Source organism: Diadema antillarum, unplaced genomic scaffold (genome assembly GCF_040938485.1).
Source record: "Diadema antillarum isolate AM-2024a unplaced genomic scaffold, OU_Dant_1.0 seq00001915_RagTag, whole genome shotgun sequence".
Lineage (NCBI taxonomy): Eukaryota > Metazoa > Echinodermata > Echinoidea > Diadematoida > Diadematidae > Diadema > Diadema antillarum.
In genome coordinates, this window is record NW_027272578.1 from 136,195 (window position 1) to 162,813 (window position 26,619).

The following is a 26,619-nucleotide window of genomic DNA, read 5'->3' on the forward strand; positions in this document are numbered from 1 at the left end:
TCAATTTTTTTTTTATTTCTCTTTCTCTCTAGACTTCCCCTTGATTGTTCTCTCATATTCGGCTCACTCAGCCTTTTGTTGTCATACACCTTCAATTCTTCTTCCTTCTCTTTTCTCCTCTCTTCCGTCCCTTCCTACATGTCCTCTGATAAGTCCTCGTTTTTTATGCCTGTATTTTACTTTGTTTTTTGGTATGAATAGTTGTTTTGTAATCCTTGATGTCTCTTTTTACGATATAATTTTTTGTGTAATTCACCTTGTGACTGCGAGACATGAATACCTCAATAAAATATTTTTTTTGTCTATAATATCTATGACTTTATTTTTAATTTATTCATCTATCTATCTATCTATCTATCTATCTAATATCTATCTATCTATCTATCTATCTATCTAATCTATCTATGTACTGATCTACTCTATTTATTTCTCTATTTCTCTATCTATCTATCTATCTATCTATCTATCTATCTATCTATCTATCTATCTATCTAACATCTATATTATTTATCTATCAATTTTATCTATATAACATCTATACTATCTATCTATCTATTTATCTATCTGTCTATCTATCTTTCTATCTATCTATTACATCTATCTAAGAAGTGCTCAGGAAGCATCTTCCACAACTCGGTACCTGCTTGTTATAACTATTCATTCCTGTTTGAGAAACAAAGTCAAAGAACAAACCAGCCATCCAAATTTCTTCTCCTGATCACATAATACCAGCATGATCGCCTTCCAATCACAAATTTGCAGTGCAAACAATATTTTCAACATCACTTCGATTGAATGACATGTTTGTGTTTAGGCTTAAACTTGTTTTCATTGTTAGTTATAGATAGGAGAATTGCATTCCTTTCCATTGTGTTAGAAATATACGAGGGATGTTGTAATATATCATTTTTTTTTTCTTCGAGTGTACATAATGACTGCATGATGTTTTTCGTTTATGTTCTCATTTAATTTTGTTCTGTTTGAAGAGGTAAAAAGTGAATAGAAGAAATCAACTATAAAAGAAGACGTTTCGACAGAATGATGTTACATCCTGCCTCTGAATAGCATAGCACCAAGAGTTCCAAGACAACGTAAGATGCCAGTGAGATAGGATAATCTCGAAAATATCAAAAGTTGCGTCTGACAATCTAGAGTAGCGTACAAACCTCGGAAGTTGAGACACCAAAATGAACATGACAGGGCGAGGTTTTGCAAGACGATAACAATTTAATGGGTTTCAATTTAGGTCAGGTTTTATCCATATTTGTCGTGACCAATCCCTGAGTAAGCAGCAGCGTACTCACTTGACGATATTTTCTATAGAAATGGTTGGGTTCAACGAGCCGTAGCTATTTACATGTCTTTATGAAGAGAAGGACTGAAGTCTAAATATTGATAATAAAAGGCATATTATTCCGCTCGACAATCGCCGCCCACGCTACAAGTCTGATGGTATGTAAAGCGAACTGTCAAGAATAGAGATTAAAGTCATCATGTATATTGGACGCTCAAAGTGAATTTGTGGAATTATTGACCTTGCTGATCTTTTGTGGGAAAACTTAACAGTCTCTTGAGCCCAAGTCCTGCAACCATTATCTAAAGTTGAAGGGGTGTATGGGTTACTAGCTCACAAAGGAGAATATAATCATAGAGTCGATGAATATCGTCATAAAACACCTCCGGCGATCAGAACAACACCTATGATTTCGACAACTCGTGTGAACGAGTGTAGTTTCTATTGGTTTGAAAGACGCTATACAAGAAGATTCACATGTGGGACGGAGGCGCTGTAGCAGGTTTAGGGAAAATTTTACACGATGATGAGTACGGAGCCTGGACGGAAATGCTGGGGGACAATTTGCTGTGTGGCAGTAGTTGTTCTGCTTGCAACTGGCAAGTCACACAGTCAGAGTTGCTACCACAAACCAACACTGATAGATGCGGTGAGTTTTTACCACATTTGATTTCCCAATCTCTGCACATGGTGCTGTACACTCGAGATTTCTGGACTGCACTTTAATGCTGTCCTATACGAACAGAGTATTAAATGTCATAATCATGATTCGGCTCTGTCCTTGATACGTTCGTCTATACAGACTTCCCATATGAATTCTCGTGTATGATAGGCCTACCATACAATCTAAGATGATTCAATAAGTTTCAATTCAAAAAGAATTCAATAATCTATAGCTTATACACATTTCGACTTATCAGATGTAAAAACGATCCAGCCGTCCCAAGAATATCGCAATAAAAGAAAGAGCAGCGAAAAGTGGAAGGCATGCAGTTGTTGAATATCATGTTATGAAGATGTGGAATAAAAATGCTGAGATTCCATGTAACTTCAGTTGTGAAACATAATCAAATGAATTTGTTGGTCACGAAGCTCTTTTGATTTAATTTATCACTAAGCTCCCTCCAAAGGCCTTCTATAATGTCGTTATCGGACGGCACAGGAGTTCTAAAAACTATTTCTCCATTTAACATGTTTAAGATTACATTGCATTAGACCTCATGTATGCAGAATAACGATAATGATGACGATAATCATCCTTAAAGCTATGATAATCTATGATAATGGAAAAGCGATAACAAAATTGTCTCTTATCATAACGCTAATTTCTTCCTCCCAAATTGCTACGATTACTAATAGCCATTGCAGTCCTACAACTATACATAATGTCATTACTATCATCATCTATAATCTGTCCATATCATTAAAGTACATGAAAATACTAGTGGAGAGGAGACGCGCACATGCCATAAGAATAGGTAAGAGGAGTTTGGACAACAATTAAGACTGATAACAGCTGCTATATTGTGCTAAGGAAACTTGTCGATATAAATAAATTAAAAAAATCCTAGCTTATACCTTTCATCACCTCACTTTCGAAGGCATTTAAAAAATAAATGATAATCACAACGATTTCAAAGTATTCAAATCACCACACCCCTCACTTCATAGTCTAAAAATCATTTCACTCAAATAATTATTAATCAGTGATGAATTGTGACCTGTATTTTCCCTTTTCCATTCTGATTATCATGTTATAATAATACAGACACACAGACACATACCATTAATGCTTTACGTTATAAGATAAGAAAAGAGAAAGATACATTGTGTGCAAAGATATCGTACCTTCATGAGTATAGATAATCAATATCACTATAAAATTATTATGTTTTCGCCGTCAATGCTATCAGTAATAAAAGGTAATCAGTTCTCTCCTCTTTATCACTGTCTAGTCAAAGAGAATCAAGGTACAAAGACCACAGACCTCTCCCCGCATACTGTCTACTAATCAGCAAATGCAGTTCCATGTTCACTTTGACGACACCATACTTGCACTCGACAATTCAGAGGAAATAATGGTGAGTTGCATGGAAATTGAACTCACGTCATTGTTATAGCACAGCTCAACAAAAAAAGAAAGAAAGAAAGAAAAGAATACAGCTTGATTCTCAAATTAAGATTAAGTTGACTGCTGCAAGTGATTATGTATCCGAACCCTAATTCCAGCTCATATAAGCGACAGAAGTAACTTCTAGGCCTTGTATTATACCTATTAACGGCAAAAATGAAAAGTTTGTTTTACGAAACAGCAACCATTCCTCAGCAATTGATTATGTTTATAGACGAACATCATAATGGCTGCAGGGGTTACAGTTTGTGTACAACCAGATCATGTACATCGGTTTTCAAAACTTTTGATTCTGACAAAAGTTCTGAAGACAAATAAAAATGAACAATCATAGGAATGACGTATTATCTATCAATGAAAGTGAAAGCGTAGTAGGCCCTACATGTTAATACGTATACATTATATAAGGTATATATGCATACATAATACAAACTGTATATATATATATATATATATATATATATATATATTATATCAAAAATATATACAAAAAAATGGCTCCTGCGGTGTTATACGACTGTTTTTACTCTTTATAGCTATTTACTACACACCGACGCAGAACTTTCCTATTTTGATTATATGTTATGTGACCCTGCATCACAAAACGCACAGAACGTCGCCAGACATGAAATTTTAGTTAAGAACATATTCTAAAAGAGCAGACTTTAAGCTTTAAAATGATGTATAACTCAAATCAGACGGACTTTCCTAACATATCTTAATATTGGAAAGAAAACACATACTCAGGAAAAGTGTGAACTGAGAAAAGAGGCTCTGAAGTGCAGTATCCAGCTGGTATCTATTCAAGCGTTAAATCTGTACCAAGCCGTGCTGGCTGTGCAACGAATGGGACAAAAAAACAGGATGTAAATCACCAGAGTAACAACAATGAAGGGATTACCAAATTGAACTAAAATTAAGAGTACCGTATCAACACATTCTGTTCATAATTGATGCCAACTTTCAAAGCAGTAACATCATCCTTTCAAAAGTTATTTGAGTTTAAAGTGAAGAGTGTGTTCAAGGTTTTTAAGAAAAGAAAAGGGGACTCTAAAAACACACCTTATCACACTATTCTGCCAAAGAGAGTTCAAGATAAACTGCTAAAAAACACACTTTCCTGCCCATTTTATAATCCCAAATTGTAACATAATGTAGAAGAAGACTGACTCCTTCAGAAAATACGAAAAAGTCAAGATGGGTTAGGTTGACCCATTTCACCTATTTTCAGTCTCCACACAAAATCAGTGTGTGCGACTTTTTGTTCGTTTTGTGGTGCACGGTCACATACATAAATATTATATGTATATATATATATATATGTATTTATATATATATATATATATATATATATATATATATACATATATATATATATATATATATATATATATATACATATATGTGTGTGTGTGTGTGTGTGTGTGTGTGTGTATGTTCATACGTAATCATAATACATGCACATTTATCTTGATTGTTTAGGGAAAGAAATTGCTAAAAGGAGCACGAAAAGTATCGTACCTATTATCATATTGTAAAGAGTAAATAATATTCGCACGTGCATTCTTACAGACCGCCATGGCTGAGGTCACAGATCGCATCTCTCGCACGTTGTCAGTCAAACAAGATCCTGGATATTTTCTCTTTCCCAAGTAAGTTATAGTACAGTGTCAGTACAATGCTAATTACACCTTTATCATATCAGAGCTACAAAGTCTCACGCATTGTGAGTGAGACTCAAGCATTTAGGGTCTGTCTCACGATCTCACGCATGACACCGTTTTTTCTCACGCATTGGAAGCATAGCTTGCATTTGAAGGCATATCAATTCCCTTTTGTCTTTCAAAATAAGTAAAAAACAGTCACTCCAGTATGCACCAGCTCACGTACATGCGCGCGCCGAGATGTTGAGTAATGAAAATCTCACTCACAAAATCTTTTTGAACTTGGCATCTATGTCATATTAAAGTTGATTTTAATGGATAGAGTAAAGTCAGTCGAGTAATCGTGATGATTACACCTTCGTCAAACGCGGACTTTTCAAAAAATCCTTGCACAGTCATAAAATTAAAGGCAATTTAAGCTGATGCGATGATTTCTACGTCATCATCATTATAAATAAGAGAGTTGGAATTATTAGCATTGTTAACATCATTAACTGCTACAATGTGCCTATGTAGGTCTACGCCTTATCACTTCAGAGTGTTTCCACAAAAATGAATGAGCCCTTGCATTTCTCTCTCCTGTGTGACGCGAAATCTCTGTGTAGACTTCTGACATGGCAGCTTCTGAAAAAAAATCACTCTGAGTGTTTTGATAGCTTCATATTCATTATTTCGTTTGATTTCCATATTTGATATTCGTGACCAACAATGTTTACAAAGCTTTCGATGTGGTAAGCCTTTGTTTGAATAAATATTAGTGGAAATCGTGAGCGCAAACCAACAGTCTTTCAATTTGATATGATGACTCTCAAGACATATCCTACGCAATATTACAGATCTTGACGTACGTTAATAAAGGTTTCAACAGTAAACATTTTAATATCTATATTAATACGACCGACAGCTATCTCAGAGTATACGGAAACATAAGAGACGAAAGTGAAAATTCAATTTTTCCCTCTCTCGAATCAAAGCTATTGAAAGTCTGAGCAAAATTATATCATTATCGTCTCTTAACAAAAGCTAGTAACTCTTGATTTTTTTATTTATTTTTTTTTTGCCAAAGCAGTAGGTTCCATGTACAGTCGACAGCGTTCAAACGACAGCTTCCGGAAATAAAAATAGCGGGAACAAACAAAAGTAAACAAATAGAAATCGGCATTGTTTTCAAATACAGGGACTGCGTTGTAATCGGACTGCCGTTCGACGACGGGAACGAGTACTGTCTTTTCGGCGGCTGCTATCAGCCGGTGTGCGGAGACATCTACGTACCAGACGCACTCACTGAGGTAACCATAGCAACAATTGTCCTCACTATTGAATAGTGACGTCATCTGTCAGAAAGTCTCCAGTTGTTAAGATAGCTTTACCATTTATGATTGTGTCGGCACTGCGTTCGTATACTTTTTAAAGTGTGTGTGTGTGTGTGTGTGTGTGTGTGTATGTATTTGTGTGTACATGGTGTATGTGGGTGTATATTTTAAGTAAATTTACTTTTGTTGCCTCTTCGTGAGAGATTCACAGAGAGAAGTCGCAACGTTTAGTTACGAAGGGTAATCAGATCTCTTTGCATCAATTTTGTTTTGTTTGATGAATGCAGTTTTAGTGATAATTTCCAATCATACAGAATGGAAGCGAAATGCTTCTTTGGAAAATACATTGTATGTGAAGATGAGTTTTTAAAGTTTTCTAGTTGGAAATCATGTTATGGGCGTCATAGTAAAGAGATCAAGAGTTTCATTTTCCCCAAAGTACATTATTTTACAGTTCGTCTTGATTATTAGATCAGAGTCATGATAATGCGCGGGTTCCAAAATATTTGTCTGCTCATATGTTACGAAGTTTTTGTAAGTATTCTTCATTGTAACATCCCGATGTAACTTTGAAGTATTCATATCCAAATGGCAGCCCTGTTACCTATGCGATTCCAATTTCGATGGCACGGAGCTTTTCAACTGTGGATCGATCGGAGGCTCAACACCCGAAACATCACCATTAGAGGAGGCCGTCCATTTTGTCATGTCCGTGGCATCGATCGCCGAGTCCTGCCAGTCGGAGGTTCTCGCCTATGCCTCGGCGTGCTATCTTGACGAAGACACCGACAGGTATGTAAATAATTCTTTTAAAGTCCACGTCATGTGTGTTGTCACGATTTTGCTTTCAATCATTGTTTTAATAGAAATCCCCAAAGGAAATGTAATCATGTATCATGCAAGATCGATGTGTGTTCATGCTCGTATACTGCAAACTGTCCCTATGATGCCTATGTGAAGACAATAGCATTCTTTAAAGCTCTAAAATCCACATTTATTGACACTGATGCCCGCACGGTTTATTATGTTGACTTTAGGGCTTTTTACACTTGCAAATTTTTGCTTAGTCCCGTACCAACGGTGGGGCTAAGGGGGGAGGGGGGGGGGGGGGGGGGCTTAGCCCCACCGTTGGTACCGGACTTTCCTTAGCCCACTTTCTGTTTACAATCGTTTTTGCCAAAGTGGGCTAGCCCCACCGATAGTCCCGTACTATCTGGCCCTGCAAAATAGCAGGGTTAGCACCGCAATTGTGATGCTAACCCCGCAATTGCGGTGCCAAGCAAACGAGTGTAAACAGAACGAAAAAAATAATCCGGGGCTAAGCGACAGAGACGAAGTACAGTGTACAGTGCACAGCGTAATCATGAATATGCAAGTGGTTTGGAAATTACCGGACTAAGAAATACGAGTGTAAAAAGGTCAATTTTCTCCTTAGCCCCGGACAAGAGCTTAGTACGGGACTTATTGGCGAGTGTAAAAAGCTGAAAAAAATTGGTACGGGACTAAAGATAGTCCTGGGTCAGAGAAAGTACGCGGTTAAGAAACACAAGTGTAAAAAGGGCTTTTGACTTGCCATGATATTGTGCCATCAGAGGCAAAATCAAAACAATGGCCATAACTTAATCCCTCCAACAAGAGACATCCTGTCAAAAAAGCAAACCACGATCTCTTTGTTTTTATTGAATATCTTTTTTCCGTGGATGATCTTTATCCCAGGAATATGTAGGTATCGAGAACCATGGAGGGAATACAGTCCGGTAAATCCCGCCACATTTTTCCTTTTTGTGTGCCGAGATAAAAAGAGAATAAGATGCTTCACGAGTCCCTGAACAATGTTAAGTAGTTTCTATGAAATCGCGATATATTTAACCTTGTGAAGGAAATTAAAAAAAAAAGATAGGATATTCTTCACTTGACTTACCTATATTCTCCTTTATATAATAGCTGGATGAAAGGTATCTAAGATATCTAGAATGGGGAAAAACGAAACAATCAACATCTGCATCGTTACATTGACTCACAATAGACTTAAGCCGTAAGCTGTATACATTGCAAACTAAAACCAAATTAATGTCTTTATATGTTTTCTGTTCATAAGGTAACATAAAAAAAACACTTCTTTTTTCCCAACGCGACTTTCAATAACAATATCTGAAAGGTATTCACTGTAATGTTTATTGCTCCATCACCAGGCCATTGGCAGGTTTCATCAATATTTGCCCGGATCTCCTACGCCTGGAACCGGACAGACTCTCTCTAACGCTTCAACATGAGATCTTTCACGCCTTGGTAAGAGTTACTCCGTGTAGTGTATAGGCGTTGTACGTTGTATATCAATTTTCATATCCATGATAACGACGATACCATTGGAAAAAAGTGTTCCTAAATAAAAATGGGGAAATAGTGATGTAAAAACTAGTTTGGTCATTAATAAGAATAAAGAAGACAGCTCTTACCCCACCCCATAAAAAATATTTTATTGTAATGGACAACGTTCAATCTTTTTAGCAAAGTGTATAAGTGTGACTTTGCATACTGACAGCAAAAGTCAGTCTTACCAGGGCCAGGTGCTGATGAATAACGTCTGCCACCACGAGAAAGGATGTTTGTGTTTGCTTTGATTTTGCAGTTCTTATAATCTACTTAAATGAATTATATGGTTTTGTTGTTGTTGTTGTTGTTGTTGAGTGTAATGAAAGTTTTAAAGAAAATCTGAGTTGCCCGGTCGCATCTCTTCTTTTCATGCCTTGGAACTTTTCACGAACGTATTAGTCTCTTCTCATTTTTCATTTTACATTTTGTTGAGGCAAAAGGATATACGATAGTAAAGAAATAGTTATTTCCTACGAAAATCTGAATAACAATGATTTTATTTCAATCGTCTTCCATATTTGAGACGAGTACGTCTCTGTTGTTGTTTTTCCCCTCCTTCTTTATAAGCTTTCTATCATCCCCCTTCTTTTTCCATTTCTCTCACCTTTTCTCTCTGTGAATGTTTTGTTTTGTTTTTAGGGATTTTCAACCGGATTATATGCTTTCTTTCGTGATGCTGATGGCGCACCACTGACTCCGCGAAATGCCGACGGTTTGCCGACATTCGATACTGGGTGAGTGCTATAGGAGATGAAAATTCCGGGTCAGAAATGATCTTTTATTTTTGTACATGTAGGCTTATTGTTGCTATAGCGATAATAGTAACACGTTGAGTGCTTCTAAGTGAGTATAGCATGTCTATCTTAGTTCGAACACGAGCATTTTGTTGAATACTACATTTCGTGTTCGTTTATGGGTCCATATCTTGTTCTCCAAGTTACTCCAACTGTCTCACGTGAATCTCCCTTATACAATCATAAAATACAATCATTCAATTATTGTGATTGCGAAGAACATATTCATATGGAAGAATAGTCTAACAAAGGTAGAGTGTGTATCAAAAGTTAAATCTTAACAGATTCCTTCTTTAAATAAATTCCTTATTACATTGGAATCGTTTTGGACGTTTATAAACAATAATATCCATTTTCATGATGAAAAAAACGATCAAGATGTGTTAATGTGAGGTTGCTTGGCGTTTGAGCATTCATATGTTTGGTGAAATTAACAGTTATTTGAACCATGACCATCAAATTTTGCCCTCCAATGTAAAATTCAAGATATAATATTTACCACTCCAGTCCCTTTTGTTTCTTAGGCTACGGTAAATCTCATATCACAATATTTTGTTTATGAATGATTAAGCAAGTTTACATTTTTTTTTTAATAGAATGGCATCTTATAGCAACCTTTGACCACTTGTTTCATATACAAGCAATATTATGTGGTCGGTGTTTCTGTTTGACTAATGAAAACAAGATTATTTTAGTACCCCCTCTTTTTTCCAAAGTACCGGTCTTTACGTCTGGAGCGAGCAGGTAGTCCAAGAAATTGAGCTGGAGTGGGAACACAGCACGGGGTCGATGACGACATCAGTACAGGTCCTAGTTCTTCCAAATGTGCTGGTAAGCTGGATTTTCTTTCAGACGTTTTTCTTTGCTTCTAATCTTTGAAACTGTAATTACCAATATAGGTCAAGAGTGAAATCTTGTATTTCTCCATGAAGATTTATATGATCATCTGACAAAAAGAAATGACAGTTCTCTCCGCACATTTAAAATAGTCTTTTGGAGAGAATTGAACCAGTCTGAAACCGAGACAAATAAAAGGAAGAAACCTCTTTGTAAATCGTGAAATTAGAGGGTCATCTTATCGTGCAGGATTTTATCAGAAATATTTTTTTTCTACACCAAACCCATCCAGATGCGCCCTTTTTTGGAATTCTCCCCCTCCTTCCCTCCTTCTCCTCTCTCCTTCTCTCTCTCTCTCTCTCTCTCTCCCTCATTTTTTTCCATATCGATCTATTTGTCTACATAAATTATCTAGAGTATCTTATTATCTTTTTGTTCAACAGCGTGAAGCACGAGCTCACTTCGAATGCCCCACACTACAAGGCGTTGAACTAGAAGATGGAGGAGGTTCTGGCACCGCCCTAGCTCACTTCGAGAAGAGAATTCTGGCGGTCGGTTGATTTCAAACAAAAAGAGGAGGAATTGATTGATATTTCTTAAAACTTATGCGGAAACGTTCTTTAGTAAAGACAGCAACTCCATAATCTCTTTCAGATGATTGTAAGATCCAAAAATGATATTTGAATCTTAACCTTTTATTACTGCCTATCAGATCTTACAGAATCTGAGAGGCACTAATAAAAGGTTAAAGACACCAGGACAAACTTATCACGAATTCATCGCTTGGTAAAAGGTAACTCTACATTAGTCATCTCTGTACTGTGTTAGAATTTATTCTGTTTCGACGAGTGTGCCTATTATGTGTTATTCTAGGTGCTCAATTCAAAATGAAAATCAAAATCGATTTTCACTTCCGAAAAGATAACATCTTGCTTGAGTTTCTTTTGCAACAGAAAAATAATGTAAAGAAGGCAGTGTTAATCACACAGAAGAAACAACAAGAATGAACCTTATGGTAACGATACATTGTGATGAGTACTAGATTAATTTATCATGTTTATGTGAAATTTACAATCTATTGTGCGATCAAAGCAATAATGATAACAATGTAGAATATTTCCCCGTTATTTTTCTCTGAATTGAGCTGCACATGTCTGAACTCGATGTCACAAGTTTGTGAATTAGGGACTCTGCGGTAACATGAAATGTTACCTAAACTAAAAAGAACTGAAAATGTTAGCGAGAGTTGGAAAAGGAGCTCAACATTAAATCAATAATATGCCAGTGTCCGTACGATGGTACCTGTGTGTTTAATTATAATAATTATGTAGTGCCTTCTGGAGATTACAGACACGTTGGCTGCTTCAAGCTAAATGATATTTATAAAACATTTCCCTCTCCTGAAAAACTAATGATAATTAATAGATGACTGATCATTTGTTTTGTGTTTTCGTGTCTAAAATGAGACGATTATTCTTGTAGGACGATCGAGGTGAATATACTTTCAAAATTGATGTGTCATTGAAAAAGTGAAAACTAGAAAAAAAAAGCGACATCCTCCGTATCAAAGGATGTTCCCTAAAAACAAAATCTTGCCAAAAGTTGCCAAGATTATTATAGCATCAAAATATGCAAAATGAACAGATGAATGAACACTGGGTGTCAATACAGATTCAATATAGGAATGGGGTAAAATATAAAGGGGAAAAGATTATGTCGGTACTCAAGTAAGTCTTCAGACACGGCGGCATGTTTACGGTATGTCACTAATCTGACGTATTTCCTTCCGGGTCATGACAGCCGGAATCAATGAGCGGTTTCATCACACCTTCCCGGGTGTTCTCCCGGATAACTCTGGGCCTGATGGAGGACACAGGTTGGTACGAACCCGACTACGAGATGGCTGACGATCTGCAATGGGGTAAGGGGCTCGGCTGTGAGTTTGTACAAAGGAGCTGCAAATCGTGGATCGACACCAGAAGAGCGAGGTAAATATTCCTTTTTCAAAGGTCAAAGGTCTAAAAACTTGTTGCCTTGCAGGACTTTGACAAGTACCGTCCTCATCCATATTATATTCAAGGATTGTAAACTTTCGCAGCAGCGCCATCTAGTGTTCTTATCCATGGTTATCTCCCACCCCCATATTGCTGTATTTCGATTGGTCTCTGTACCAGCCCTAATTCACCATTTTTCAACTGCCATCTGTTCGTTCAATTTTCTGACGCTCACAAGATCATACCACAACTGCTTTGCCCGAATACTTGTGTTGAAAGATTTTATGCCTTTACCCATATCACCATGATTTACGTTTTCTATACTCAGGCTGCATGTATGGGGACTGTCTTCAAGCTCGTCACGGACAGACTCACGAAATTTACTTTTACTGGCCAGTTAATTCGTAGGTTGTGTTTGTGACATGATACTTCATAAACTTCGGCTCACCTTAATCCTGCCTATTAGGAGACCTACTTGATGTTCTGTATATCATTATGAACAACAACAACAACAACAACAAAACCCTATTCAAATATTGTCAAAGAAGCTTACGCCACCCACCATCCCTATGTGTAGGCAGTTCAGGAGATTATTTTGTCCTCATCAACTCCTTCCTTCTTGACCTGTAGCGGGGAGCCCATCGATCCCTGGTGCGACATTCCCGCCAAAATGAGTTGTCACTCTGAGGGTGTGGATGTAGCCAGCTGTCTGCTCTTCTCGCACGGGGAACCACTACCGATCCTCTTCCAGGCGAGTCAGTCTTCTTTTCTTGTTTGATTGAGGCGAATAATGGTTCATATAAATCGATATACGATGAAGAAAGCTCTATTCGAGAACGGTAGCCTCTTTGAATACGAGTTCTATTGGAGGACTATTTCTGATTATTGCAAGTCATCTACCCGTACATCCAAGTTATAAGGGAATAAAATAATTGAGTGCCCAAATTTTGCAAAGATATGTACACACCTGTTTCAAACTAAAAGCATCATTCAGTTTAACGCATAGCTCCTACAGAGGTTAAATCGTTGTTCGATTGAGGCGAATAATGGTTCATATAAATCGATATACGATGAAGAAAGCTCTATTCAAGAACGGTAGCCTCTTTGAATACGAGTTCTATTGGAGGACTATTTCTGATTATTGCAAGTCATCTACCCGTACACCCAAGTTATAACGGAATAAAATAATTGAGTGCCCAAATTTTGCAAAGATATGTACACACCTGTTTCAAACTAAAAGCATCATTCAGTTTAACGCATAGCTCCCACAGAGGTTAAATCGCCAAAATATTGTAAAGCAGTATCGGTATAAGCAGATGTTTGCGTTAATGATTTTAAAGGTAATATTTCAAAATTTCAGCAGGGTAGGGCAAGAGTGCATGGGCGACATTCAATTTCCTTTTATTTTTCCAACTTTTTGGATGAATATCCTGTGCTCAATGTAATTTTAGTATATAATTACGTTTAATGATCTTGTCATTTTGTAATCATTTCTCTTTTGCTTCATTTTTAAATTATGTCAGATCGTGTCAATGGTCAAGACGACACTGGCTGAACCATCAAAAGAATTGTTACAAAGAATGCGCAGGATGTGAAAGTGCATGCTTCTTGTATCTCCATACAATGGCCGCAGAGACTTATTTTGTTCTTCTTCTTTTTTCTACTCAGCCGTGATGCTCTTTCTTTTCGTATGCATACTACTGCCTTTGGACCACTGTGCTTTTTTCACCTATTTATCTATTTATTTATTCAGGCCTATCTATTTTCTTTAGAAAAGCTATTGGGTCTAATATGTGTATAATGACATTTGAAATGAAATCTGATACTTTCCATCTTCGCCTCATGCTCCCTCGAATGCAATTTGGCATGTTCATAATTCACATCGTTCCTTCGTCAGGCGATCCCTTCACCACTCCCCCCCCCCCCCCCCCCCCCCCCGCCAAAAAAAAGAGAAAAACATAGGGGAGACTAAACTAACAAAATAAACACGAGGTCATAATTTGATCATTGCATTCTTTTTTTTTTTTTGTTCAGTACTTTGCTGAGATCACGGATGTTGATGCATCAGCAGTGAGTCATTACGGGGGCTTTGAGTTGAGCGACTACTGCCCTTACTTTGAGGTAATGTGACGTAATATTGTTTAATCGGTGTTCTCTATTTTGTGTGATTATTTTTACACGTGAGTTCGTATCTGTATACATTACACAAAAGAATATGTGTTATATTGGTATTTAAGTATGATAATTAAGATCGTCACTCTTGAATGCGTTATTCTAAATTCTGAGAAACTGAAAATTCTATTGAAACCACAATACCGGTAAAAATGATTAAAAGTCGAAGACACATTCACATCAGAATGATGTTGATAAACGAAAATAGACAAATGTAAAGGATCATTTAACTCGAACCGCTAAGTGACAGTCCACACTAAGTCCCCATTCTACATCTTTAGTTATTCCTATATAACGCCTATATTGATTAGAATTTGAATGGCTCAAATCCAATTGTATCATCACGCTCATAACTTTGATCATTATACTGCCGTCTGCCCTTTATGCTTTAGAATGGGAGATTCACATCGCAGAGGTTCAAATTTGCATTCTTATTTTTGGACGAATATGCACAACTTGATACGAATGAGATAAAAAAAAACACAAATAAGATTTTAAAAAGACTATCTGGAACTTCGCTGACTTTACGTTTGATAAATCTTGTCCATAAACAGGTAGACGTATTCGAGCCACGGAATCAAACAGTTATCGATTTTTATTGCCACGGTCCCACAGGTGAGTTCTCTTAATCACACCATACTTGTATATTACAAGAAAATACAGTCATAAACACATTCACACACACAATACGAATACGATTTAAAAAAAAAAACCTAAAGAAAGAAACAACTGACTGATTTCGACTTGCCAAGTGAATTCTTAGTTCATGATTTGCATGCGATAGTAATCCTGTCCGATGTATATTAAGCCCTTCATTTATTTTCTCAGACTCCATGTATAGTTGTATTTCATATTGCTATGTCATGGTTGTGTTTCCTGGGGGGCGTTTCATCAACGAGTTCGTCGGAGTTTTCACCGACAAATTTGCTATCAGCCAATCAGACGCAAGGATTTACACTGACAACTGTTAAAAGCTAATGAAATCCTTGGTCTGATTGGCTGATAGCAAATTTGTCGGTGAAAACTCCGACGAACTCGTTGATGAAACGCCCCCCTGGTGTGCACAAAACAACCATTACTTTGATATACTCTCAGTAACCTATTGTGTCTTCCGTATAGCTTCGTCGTCCAGTCGAATCCTTGTTGTTTATTCATTATTATTATCATTTTTTTTTTGGGGGGGGGGGGGTAGAAGAACGCCCTTTCTCCAGTGCAGTGAGCGATTACGCCCAGTCCAGTATACGAAATTGGATTTAGTGGATGACACTTCGCTCTCTCAAATCTGTGCTTCTAACAATCTAACTCTGAGTTTTTACTTCTTGAGGCGAATATCTTTGGACGAGCTGTTTCACTCAAAATATGGTTCTCTTATTCAAATTTTGGTTAACTGGTATTGCCAGGGTATAGGGAAAGTGAAATGACCCTCTTAAGGAGCTTGGCGAAGACTAAATTGAAAAGCGTAATTCATTCATTGCTATCATCATTGTCAGCGATATCACAAACTTTATCATTATCATTGACACTACTGCTACTACAGTAACTACTACAGTAACTATACTACAGGTACTACCACTTTTACAAATCTTGACACTATCGTTATGAACGTATTGTTTGTTATACACAGATGGCAACCAGTGCCTGTCACACGACTGTGTGAACGATGGCGTCTGCTTTGATGTCACAGACGGCTACTACTGCCAGTGCGCTCCAGGATTTGCGGGCACATTTTGTGAGCACGGTATGGAGCAAAAGGAACCGTTTATAACCACTGTCTACATCCATGCTCTTTTTCGTTTTCTTCGTGTTCGCATTCTATTTTCTTGTCTTCTTCTACTGCTTCATCATATTCATCACCAGCTACTCTATTTTTCTGTTCTGGTTAAGATTGCCTGTACAATGTTGACGTCCTTTGCATAGATGGCACGAAAAGTAAACATCACCGAAATTTGTTGTCTTTCAAACTTGAACCAAAACCAATGAAAAAAAAACCAACAACCAAACACCAAGCATTATGCGAATTGAAATTTGATGGTAACTATTGCGGTTATCGTAAGTCGGAATGCAAATCATTTTCAGACAAATTGCACTAAGCACTATATGTACATTTTGCGTATGACATTAAAAATTGTTGTCCTGACAATAATGGTCTGAAATGTTTTCTTGGCCTCCGTGAAACCTGCCACCAGCGAATACGGCCTGCAGCGCTAACGACCAATGCTCAATGAACGAAGTCTGTGAGAACAACGAGTGCGTCTGTGCACGTGACCGTATTCGTGACGACAGTGACTCTTGTGTCCTCAGTAAGTCTTTGAATGTACGTATTATCATGCAGAATGAACAATGTTCAATGGTGGTGTATAAACGGCGTACTATTTTCTTGAAATTGAGTTGTTGTTTTGAAGTGCACCACGCCACAAGAAGAGTTTACTGACTGCATGTATAAGTAGGCGAAGACACTTGCCCTACCATAATTACGTCTTCCTGCCTCCGGGACATGCAGTCATCCCAAGAAAGCTTCAAGGAGATGGTCAGAGGAACAATAAAGTGAATAGTTGACAATGCTGTTAGCAAGGAGGTATAGTTCTACGCACTTTTGATAAACGTGATTTTGTTGTGTACAAAAGAGAGAAAAGAAAATTAGACGGAAGCATCCTTAAATGACTGATCGCAAATCGTGTTGAACTGATTTTGTTTTATCTCACTGTATTTGGATTAAAAGTTAGGTCTTTGATAAATGTACATGATGCATACAAATAATACAATAGTGCATAGGCCTTACATGTATGTTCTCTACATATGGCACAAAATATGTTAAAGTATACATGTAATACATTTATCATTTTTACACCTTCCCTTCTTATTCCAAAAAAAAAAAAAAAGTCGGGAACGAGTATCTCATGAGTCTAACACTAACGGAGATAGATGGCCAGGGAGCCGTATTCAGCGAATCCCTCAACGATGCCGATGGCGAGACCCTCAGAGAAGGACTTGAGTATGAGGTAAATTTTGAGATCGTGGGGAATTATCAGAGGCAAGGTTTATATAGGAGGACGTAATGAGTGGAAATGCTGTAGAAACAGATCCGGTCTGTGAGAGCAATTTGACTTTTTAGACAAAGTGACCATTACACTATAAGCCTAAAATAAAAATACAATGTACTGTAGGGTTTAAAAAAAGCATGGTACATCATTACGATATCAATATTGTTAATAGCAGGTATACAAAGCTAAAACGGCAACTTTAAACGCATATCTGTAGAGAATTTGGGCTTTAAAAGGCACAGTGCAATTTTAAAACAATTACCTTGGTAATTACTGGTACTTATGTCTAAACAAATAGGATGAAGAGCGGAAACTTTGACTTCTTGTAAAAATACCAGTGAAATTGTCTCACGGTTTGAAATTTATTTCCCCTCAAGATTCGCCAAGTGATTTCGCAAGACAGCTCCCTGAATTTAGCAGTTGTAGACGTGGTAACCAGGCGTTTTTACAACGGCAGCATAAAGGCCGATGTGAGCATCATATTGAAAGCTAACTCCACGCAGAATGAGACAGATATCATGACTGCGATGACGACTGGAGTTGGAGACGACGGCATTCTCGATTCAGGACAGCAAACGTTTAAACTCATTCCAGATGAAATCTACGTTCAGGGTTAGTCATATTCAAGCTGGTTCAGATATAGTTGCAAGATATGTGTATTTAGCGGGACTCATACCCGTATGTAATCCTGTTGGCAATCAGAGAGGATATTCAAGAGTTGGTATAGGCCCCGTACTGGGACAGGTCACAATGACAAAGTCAGAAATAAAATCCTTAAAACTATTTGGGGTCGATTCATTTGGGGTCGATTCATCTCTTTTTGAATCTACGTTAGCCTTCAGGGCCTGAAACAAATGCTCTGTATGAATAATGTGGCTACTCTTCTGTCTGTGATGACACAGTCTGAAAAGCAAGAAACACTAAACGAAGTCTTGTTTTATGTGAAACATTCCGCAAACATTATAAATGTGCACTCTACTCATGTAGGTTGTACCAAGGAGGTACTAGGCAAGTATAGTACCTCCTTGGTTGTACATAGTCAGTGTGTGTGTGTGTGTGTGTGGTGTGTGTGTGTAGGAACAGGGAGAGAAAGAGAGAGAGAGAGAGAGGGATGTAACGTCATACGCTATACCTTTGAATTGTATCTTTCGGCAAATTTCAAAATTATGACCTTTGGCAGATGCAAACGAATGCGAGGACGAAGGGGGTAACGACTGTTCGGCGAATGCACTGTGCACCAATACGGACGGGAGTTATTCATGTACGTGTCTTCCAGGTTATGCTGACGGGGCATCGGCCGATATTCTTCCTGGCCGAATGTGCATCGGTGAGTTGGCAGCAATCATAGCATCGTGTTTGTTTGTTTGTTTGTTTGTTTGTGTTTTGCTATACGAACGCAGTAAAATGCGCAATAAAGATTTCGATGTAAAATTCATGAAAACAGTTTTGACGTGAGAGAAGAAATTTTTCCTGTAAACATTTAGAGAGTTAGGCCTTTTATTACAAAGACACACTTTAATACTGTAAAGACGAGAATAGAAAACTGCCGCAGTTAAAGTTGAGGTTGAAGATCCACATTATGCACTTTCAAACATAAAGAATTTTATAGTTCCCTTGAAGAAATAACATTTACTCGCTTTTTACTTACTTTTACTATTTCAAAGCAAGGCAACACGTAGGCATGAGGCAAAATTAAAAAGGGTCATAATGTAATGTTATGCAGTAGTTAATTTGCACTCAATCGTCTGTGACAGAGAATATGCAAATCTCCATGAAGCATGGATAGGACATAGAGTCCACTCCATGGCTTCGATAAACCTACGCATTAATTAAAAAATTATAGACTTACCATGTGACACTGTAGTTCTATTCCACGCTTGTTTGCTCTATTCGTCTGTTTTGCTGACTCTCCAAAGAAGCGACAGGCATTTTCAAATCAGATATACAAATACACAGTCGATTATTTCTCAAAAAATTACCTTGCTGTGAAACGATTTATTGGTTATTTGACTTGTGATATCTCAATTGATTAAATAGATATAGATGAATGCAGCAGTGGCCCCTGCACTAATGGAGGAACGTGTACGGACGATATCAACGGTTACCTTTGTTCATGTGTCATTGGATTTGAAGGCATTACGTGTGAGATAGGTAATGGCTCTTCGTTTACCACTACTTTGTTATTGAATTATTTGCAGTGCAGGATTGTGACCTAAAATGATTGGTCAATTTGAATCTATTTAACAGAGTAAGATTAACTAAACAATTGAATAATGTAGATATTTCGAACTCGGAATTGAAATATCATGGCTTTCGAAGATTCTCACCATCTCATTGATAATTGTCTCGATCACGCAATGCCATGAAATTGAGACCAGATAATTCTGTCATCACAGGTTTCCCATCTAACTTCAAACAAATAAGTGTCTAAAGTTTCCTTTGAAACGACATGATGAAAATGCATTTTATCCATCGAATCATCGAAGATATTAGATAACTTAGCAATAGTGACCTACAAGCGAAGGATAGTGTATAGTCTACCAAAATTTTATCTTATACATATGATGATAATTATGAATGTTTCCAATCTTGATAGTTGTTTCCGTAGAATATGCAATGAAATGCAACTCTCCAGTCTTATGCCCGACTTTCATAATTTTGCTCTCTTCATTAAGGTAAGCATTGCACTGAGTGGAAATAATACCGAGATTATCACTGCAGTGGGAGTCAAATCTAGTTCTTTTCAGTCGTTACCCTTTCCATCCTGTTTTCACTCTCTATGAAATGCCAATTTTGTCGTTAAACAGATTCAGTAAGTTTTGTTGTGCAAGAAGCGTAAAGTATAGCTGAACGTCGTATACATTCCACCATTTGGAATTATTGGGCTTTATTATTTTGATATAAACCTTGTTTTTAAATATTTTTTTTTTCTGGCAGACGTTGATGAATGTGACTCCGCCCCGTGTGAGAATGGTGGGGTATGCCGTAGTGTTGGTAACGTCTATCGCTGTGAATGCTTATCTGGTTTCTCTGGAGATAGGTGTCAAAATGGTAGGTAACATGATCAGGGCACTTTCTTTTTTATAAAGAGTTGAAATTGATTATATAGTTGATTTGTACCATAAGAGCATGGCAGCCTGTGTGGTAAAGACGTTTATTTTCTTTTGAGAAATCGGGACCCCGAAATAAAAACTTGAAAATGTGAAGGGGCCGGGTTTTCCGTTGGTGATATACGCAGGTTTGCTTGACACGCTGCAAATGGCAAATCCGAGTCTTTCCTCCTAGATCAGGTCATTCCTCAACATGATTTAAAGGACAAGTTAACCTTCATGTACATGTGGATTGAGTGAATGAAACAATATTAGTAGGAAAATCCGACAATCCGTTCAAAAGTTATGAATTTTTTAAGTGTCTGCGCAATTACTGCTTGATGAGAAGACTACTACAGTGTGTGATGTCACATGCGTACGATATAACGAAAATAAAAAGAGAATTTCACAAAATTTTACTTTTTGAATAAAGTGCACATTTTCATTCATTTCATTTCATTTCATTTTATTGTTCTGTATGGTACAATATAATCAACTCTGATCACTGTCAGAAATAAACACATGATTCATAATAATTCATGGCTGATTTTGCACATGACAGGTAATCAATCATTGTGACAAAGAACGAAGGCATAATGATAATAAACAAAAAGTCAAGGTACCATACAGGAGGATTTCTTGGACTTGTTACTGATATAGTATGTTAAGGATAATGTTATTCCCCTTGCCTTCTGAAGGAGAGAAGTCGAGTGTTCTTTTGTTATGCGAGAAAAGTGAAAATAAGGTGAATTTTCTTTATACTTTCTTTATACCGTTGTACTCATGTGACATCACAAGCTATAGTAGTCTCATCCAGCCATGACTTAGCAGAAACTTTAAGAATTCATAACTTTAAAAATTCATAACTTTTGAACGGATTGTCGGATTTTCCTTAGACTCTCACTGATGTGTTCTACTAATATTGCTGCATTCACTCAACCCACATGTCTATGAAGGCGAACTTGTCCTTTAAGGACCAGATGTGGCTGCCCACGAGATCCTTTCCGAATCAACTGAGACGCACACTGAAAAAAAACCCTCTTTGATTCTTACTCTATGTGTGAAGAACTTAATGGATCTGTGATAAAACATGCATGACCTAAAAAAAAAAATGAGTAATGCGCATGGCTCTTTTTTTTCATGATTCTTATAGTTTACACATTCGTCCTCCTGCATAAGGGCAAGGCAAAAAGTTTGGGTCAGGGTTACGGTTAGGGTTAGGGCAAGGGTAAGGGGTTGGGCAGGGATAGGGCTAGGATAAGAGTTAGGGGTAGTGTTAGAATTATAGGGTAAGGCTTACGTTCTATCTTTCGAGCCTTGTCTTTTGACAAGCAGGAAATTCTCTTTATTTTTTATTTCTTTATTTCTTTATTTCTTTATTTTTTTTTTGGGGGGGGGGGTAAACAACTTAAAACAATGTGAGCTTTTTATTTCAATTATGAATGTCAGGAATGATAATGTGATACAGTACAATGCTATTATAATGATGTAATATTATTTGATACCGCTTTTTGCTTTCCTATCTCCAGTCACTGTATTAATTAAGTGAGCAGGTTTTCATGCCAATTAACTTGATAACTTATTACCCGCCAGAACCAGTGACTTGTGCAATTGACGAATCTCTTTGTGATGTGCGCGAAGAGTGCAGTGATGAGGAAATTTGTGTTTGTAAGGCTGGATACGCCAAGAACGCGGATAATGAATGCGAAGGTAAGTATATAATGGATTTTTTTTTCATAACATATCTAACTTTTTCAAATCATTGACGAGACTGTAAAATCATTGTTTTGTATTTAGGATGTCTACAGGGGGTTTCATTTTTCTTAACGATGATTTATGTTTTCATAATACTTTTCCTTTGCAGTAATTGTTCTTTAAATTCTGCACTAAGAAATACCATACTCATAAAAAGAAAGATCAAACGGATTCAGAGCACATTTATGTTCTATGTTACAAGTAATACATCATGTCTCATTATTAACAATAAACCTGATTTGCGGTGAATTCAGTAGGAAATGTTCACAAAAGAATGTTCTTTACTTATAAAAATGAGTGTGAGAAATGTGTCATTTACAAATGAAATACGCAAATGTTGTGTGCATATTTTTTTTTTCAGCTGTAAACGTATACCTGGGCAGTTTGACTATCACTCTTTTGAACGGTGGAACAATCGAGTTCACCGTTTCTTTGACCGATGTCACAAGTTCAGAATATCAAGCTCTTTTCAGGATATTCCGATATCTGGTGAGTACACTCAGATCCAAAAGACAGTATGCACTAATATACCTTTACATGTCATTCACGCGTATAGTGTTCTTCTCTGATCCAGTTGCAACTAACATGCAATCACAGCTTTTAATAGTCGTAATGCTGGCGATATCAGGATCATGGTGATGATCCTAAACTTGATGATAGAGTAGTAAGCATTTCCCAGTATATATTACGTGCTTTTGAGTATATTTCATTTTTGTGTTGTTTATTTTATATTGTATTTTTTTTTCTGCCGCTGTCTGCCCATATTGTGTACCAAGAAATCGTCTGATTAACGACAGGGTTATTAGTTTTTTTTTTCTTTTCCAGCATAGTTTACTGTAATTTCCCACGTGTTTTTTTTTCTGCTATGATAGCGTTACGATATTTCTTTTGTTTGTTTTTGTGTTTGTTTTTCGCTTTTCCAGCATAGCTCACTGTTATTTTCCACATGTTCTTTTTTTTCTGCGATGGACGTAGGAAATGTAATAATTCTTCCTTCAAAAGAATCTTATGTCAATTTTTTTTTTCATTTCGTTGCCACGTAGTTATTGCTTCAGCTCCCGTTCCTTCGTAGTATCCGCTCTGCTCGATTCCGCCAGGGCAGCGTTGTCGCTGATTTCGAACTTGAGGTTGACCAGGAGGTGACTCTAAATGATGTAAATAGTATGCTACAGACGGGACTGGGCGGAGGAAACATCTCTTCAGGAAACATTTCAATCGGTTTGGATCCTTCAACGCTAGTAGTGTTAGGTAAATGTTGATAATATTATACTGAGTTCAGAAAATGTATGGTTATTAGAGTGTGAAAAAGTGACAGTGGCACATAGAAGTATAAAGGAAATAATTATATCCCCGTTAAACCATTAAACTGACTCGCATGAACGCTATTTGAGTTACCCTAAACTGATGTAGAGAATAATTTCCAAGTTAGTATTAATGATTCTTTGAACCCCATGTGTTTGTGCTTTACTATCTTTTTTTTATTTTTCATTTGTTTGTATGTCAGCAGGGTTAACATTTTTGAAAATTACCTGTGAGGAGGAAATAAGGTTATTATATTGGTTCAAGATGAACTTCGCATCGCAACACTATGGGAACGATGTTACACCACTCTTTACAAGGCTGCAATCATGGAACTCCCCAACTTCATGATTTGTATGCATGCACCAATTGTAATGGAAATTAAATTCACTTGATGCTGGTATATGAGAAACGGATGTTTACACCTCAGGATAGCTGGCATGCGTGCTTATTTGAGGCAAAGACCTTTGTATATCCATGAAGGTACACTAGTAAACCATTATGGTACAAGAATGTAACACATTAAACTAAGTAAACTGATCTTAAGTATTTGATCTAAAACAAACAAACAAACAAACAAACAAGCAATCAAACAAACAACAAACAAACAAACACATGGAATCTATTATAAAGACAAACGGAAAGTCCATAAGTCCATGATCACTATATTCCTGAGTCAAATTCGTACGTCAAGATAACACAAACATAATACATTGATCTTTAGAAAATAAAATAAACACTTAGTATCAAAGAAAAAATGAAAATATTCAATCTCAACAAGTTGCCCGATGATTTCGAGATTATTCTCTTATTAATTATTATTCTTGCAGACCTAGACGAGTGTTCATCGGAATCGACCAACGACTGTTCACCAAATGCGAAATGCTTAAACCAGGAGGGAACGTACGAGTGCCACTGCCTAGATGGGTTCTTAGACGAGACTCAAGACCCGGGCATTGCCGGGAGGATCTGCAGTAAGAATGATGGAAACTCAGCTGACATTAATTGAACACTGCACTATTCTAATTCGTATCCATGAAACTAATATCAATTTCAGTCTACGAGTTTTGTGCGGGTGTGTCTTAGATGTTTTTAGCTCTTTGGTAAACTTTGAAAACATCGAATTTAATAAGAAAGGGATTTAGAAATAAAGAGAGTCACATGAGCATATATAATTCAATCACTTTTTTTTTTAGTTCTAACTTAGACAATGTTAGATGGCACTATGGCCTTTGCAGGACATTAACCTACTAACGAGCAAGTGTTTTTGTTGTTTTGATTTGTTTATTGACATGAGTCAACAAGACATCTGAATATCCACCAGAAGAAATTCTTTTTACATAGCTTGTTCTTTCTGACGTGTAAACGTCTTTCATAACCGGCCCAGTCATGATACACACAGACACTTGAAAACACACACAAACAACACACACAGACATACACACATAATAAATCGTTTTCACTTGGATATGGTCATCGATTACATACGGATAATCATAGCATGAATAGAGGCTACCTGATAACCTCTCTGGCCTATTTATCTCTTCCTTCTTAGCATCAAGAACACCTTCTGCGGGGCTCATCATCGCCCTTGCTGTCGGTTTAGGCGTGTTCTCTATTCTTTTCGTCGCATTGTGCTCATCGTGCTACGTAGCTCTGCTCAGAGCTAAGAAAGGGCCAACACGTCAACCAGTTGGAATGAAACCTACCAACAACGACCACTCCCACTATCCTTACGTCATTGGTGGGAAGAGTGGCACACATCGCTCTCATCTAAGCGTCTGGAAAAATGATTACTCTGACAATATCACTACGAGGAACTGGTTTGCTGGTTACTACGGACGGCAACTGCAAGAACGCTTCGTTTCCAACCACCACTTGGATTTGGTAACTTCCCATATTAATAACATTCATCATTCAGAGACTATATAAGACGAGTAGACCGTTTCTGTAATACAGAGGCCACGACTCATGGATCTTTCTTTTCATAGAGCCTACAGTACGAAGCATTTCATTAAACTGCTCCGTCGCATTAGGTTTCATAGTTAGGAATTCACTTAGCTGTTGCTATAGGTAGGGCAAACCTCCGGCAAGTTTTGAGGTTTCTAACAGGTTAAGGTCAACTTTTGCGTAAAAAAAGCATTCATATAATCTGAGTACAAGTACATTACAGAACCGATCTATTTGCAAACCTGTACTGTGATTGAATTAACGTTAATGAATTTCATCCAAATAACGCACGCACGTACACACTCACACCCATAATCGAAAACTCTGCCTTCATGTTTCATTATCAAATACTGTAGTCAGGCAGTAGGCATGGGATTTTTTTTTCTCCCAAATCCGTAATTGAATGGGATTTTTCCTTCAAGAACTAGCATCTGTCCTATCTTGTTTCAAAATGCAGTCCCAACCATTTCAACGGTCAGTCGAACGCACAGACAAGAGAGCAACGCCATATGCATCCTCTCGCAACCTGGGTCAGATTGATCAGGAAACCACGCCCCACCAATGGAGGCAACGTATCCATGGATACGTCTTTCCTGACGATGAACTCAGACGTCCCCATTATCTTTCCGGGGAGGTTGCATAGGCTAAATTCTACAGATGTACACGAACCAGGGGCGGATCCAGGAATTTTGTAATGGGGGGGGGGGGGGGGGGGAGGGGGGGGGGGGGGCAACTAATATTTCTGGTGCCACTTCCGGGTTTCATTTTATTTTTTCTTTTCATTTCTTTTGTTTTTAACGAAAAATAAAGGGGGGGGCGTGCGCCGGTTGCGCCCCCCTCTGGATCCACCACTGCGAACGTTGTAATGTTCCAAATGATTACCATTAGTATTTATACTCTCTGAGTTATATAA

The 26,619-nt window shown here is 37.4% G+C and overlaps 1 protein-coding gene across 1 annotated transcript; it reads left to right on the plus strand.

Moving 5' to 3' along the window:
• The first annotated feature begins 1,817 nt into the window (after positions 1 to 1,817).
• On the plus strand, positions 1,818 to 26,349 carry LOC139713153 (uncharacterized). The gene is made up of 26 exons (XM_071624903.1): positions 1,818 to 1,943; positions 3,250 to 3,375; positions 4,998 to 5,077; positions 6,267 to 6,378; positions 6,998 to 7,194; positions 8,595 to 8,691; positions 9,415 to 9,509; positions 10,286 to 10,400; positions 10,850 to 10,957; positions 12,207 to 12,394; positions 13,031 to 13,151; positions 14,435 to 14,521; positions 15,127 to 15,187; positions 16,197 to 16,310; positions 16,759 to 16,872; positions 17,453 to 17,571; positions 17,991 to 18,225; positions 18,794 to 18,940; positions 19,651 to 19,764; positions 20,551 to 20,607; positions 22,296 to 22,412; positions 22,819 to 22,946; positions 23,501 to 23,705; positions 24,587 to 24,730; positions 25,312 to 25,643; positions 26,164 to 26,349. The coding sequence occupies exons 1-26, from the start codon at positions 1,818 to 1,820 to the stop codon at positions 26,347 to 26,349; spliced, it is 3,525 nt and encodes a 1,174-aa protein (XP_071481004.1).
• The last annotated feature ends 270 nt before the right edge of the window (positions 26,350 to 26,619 follow it).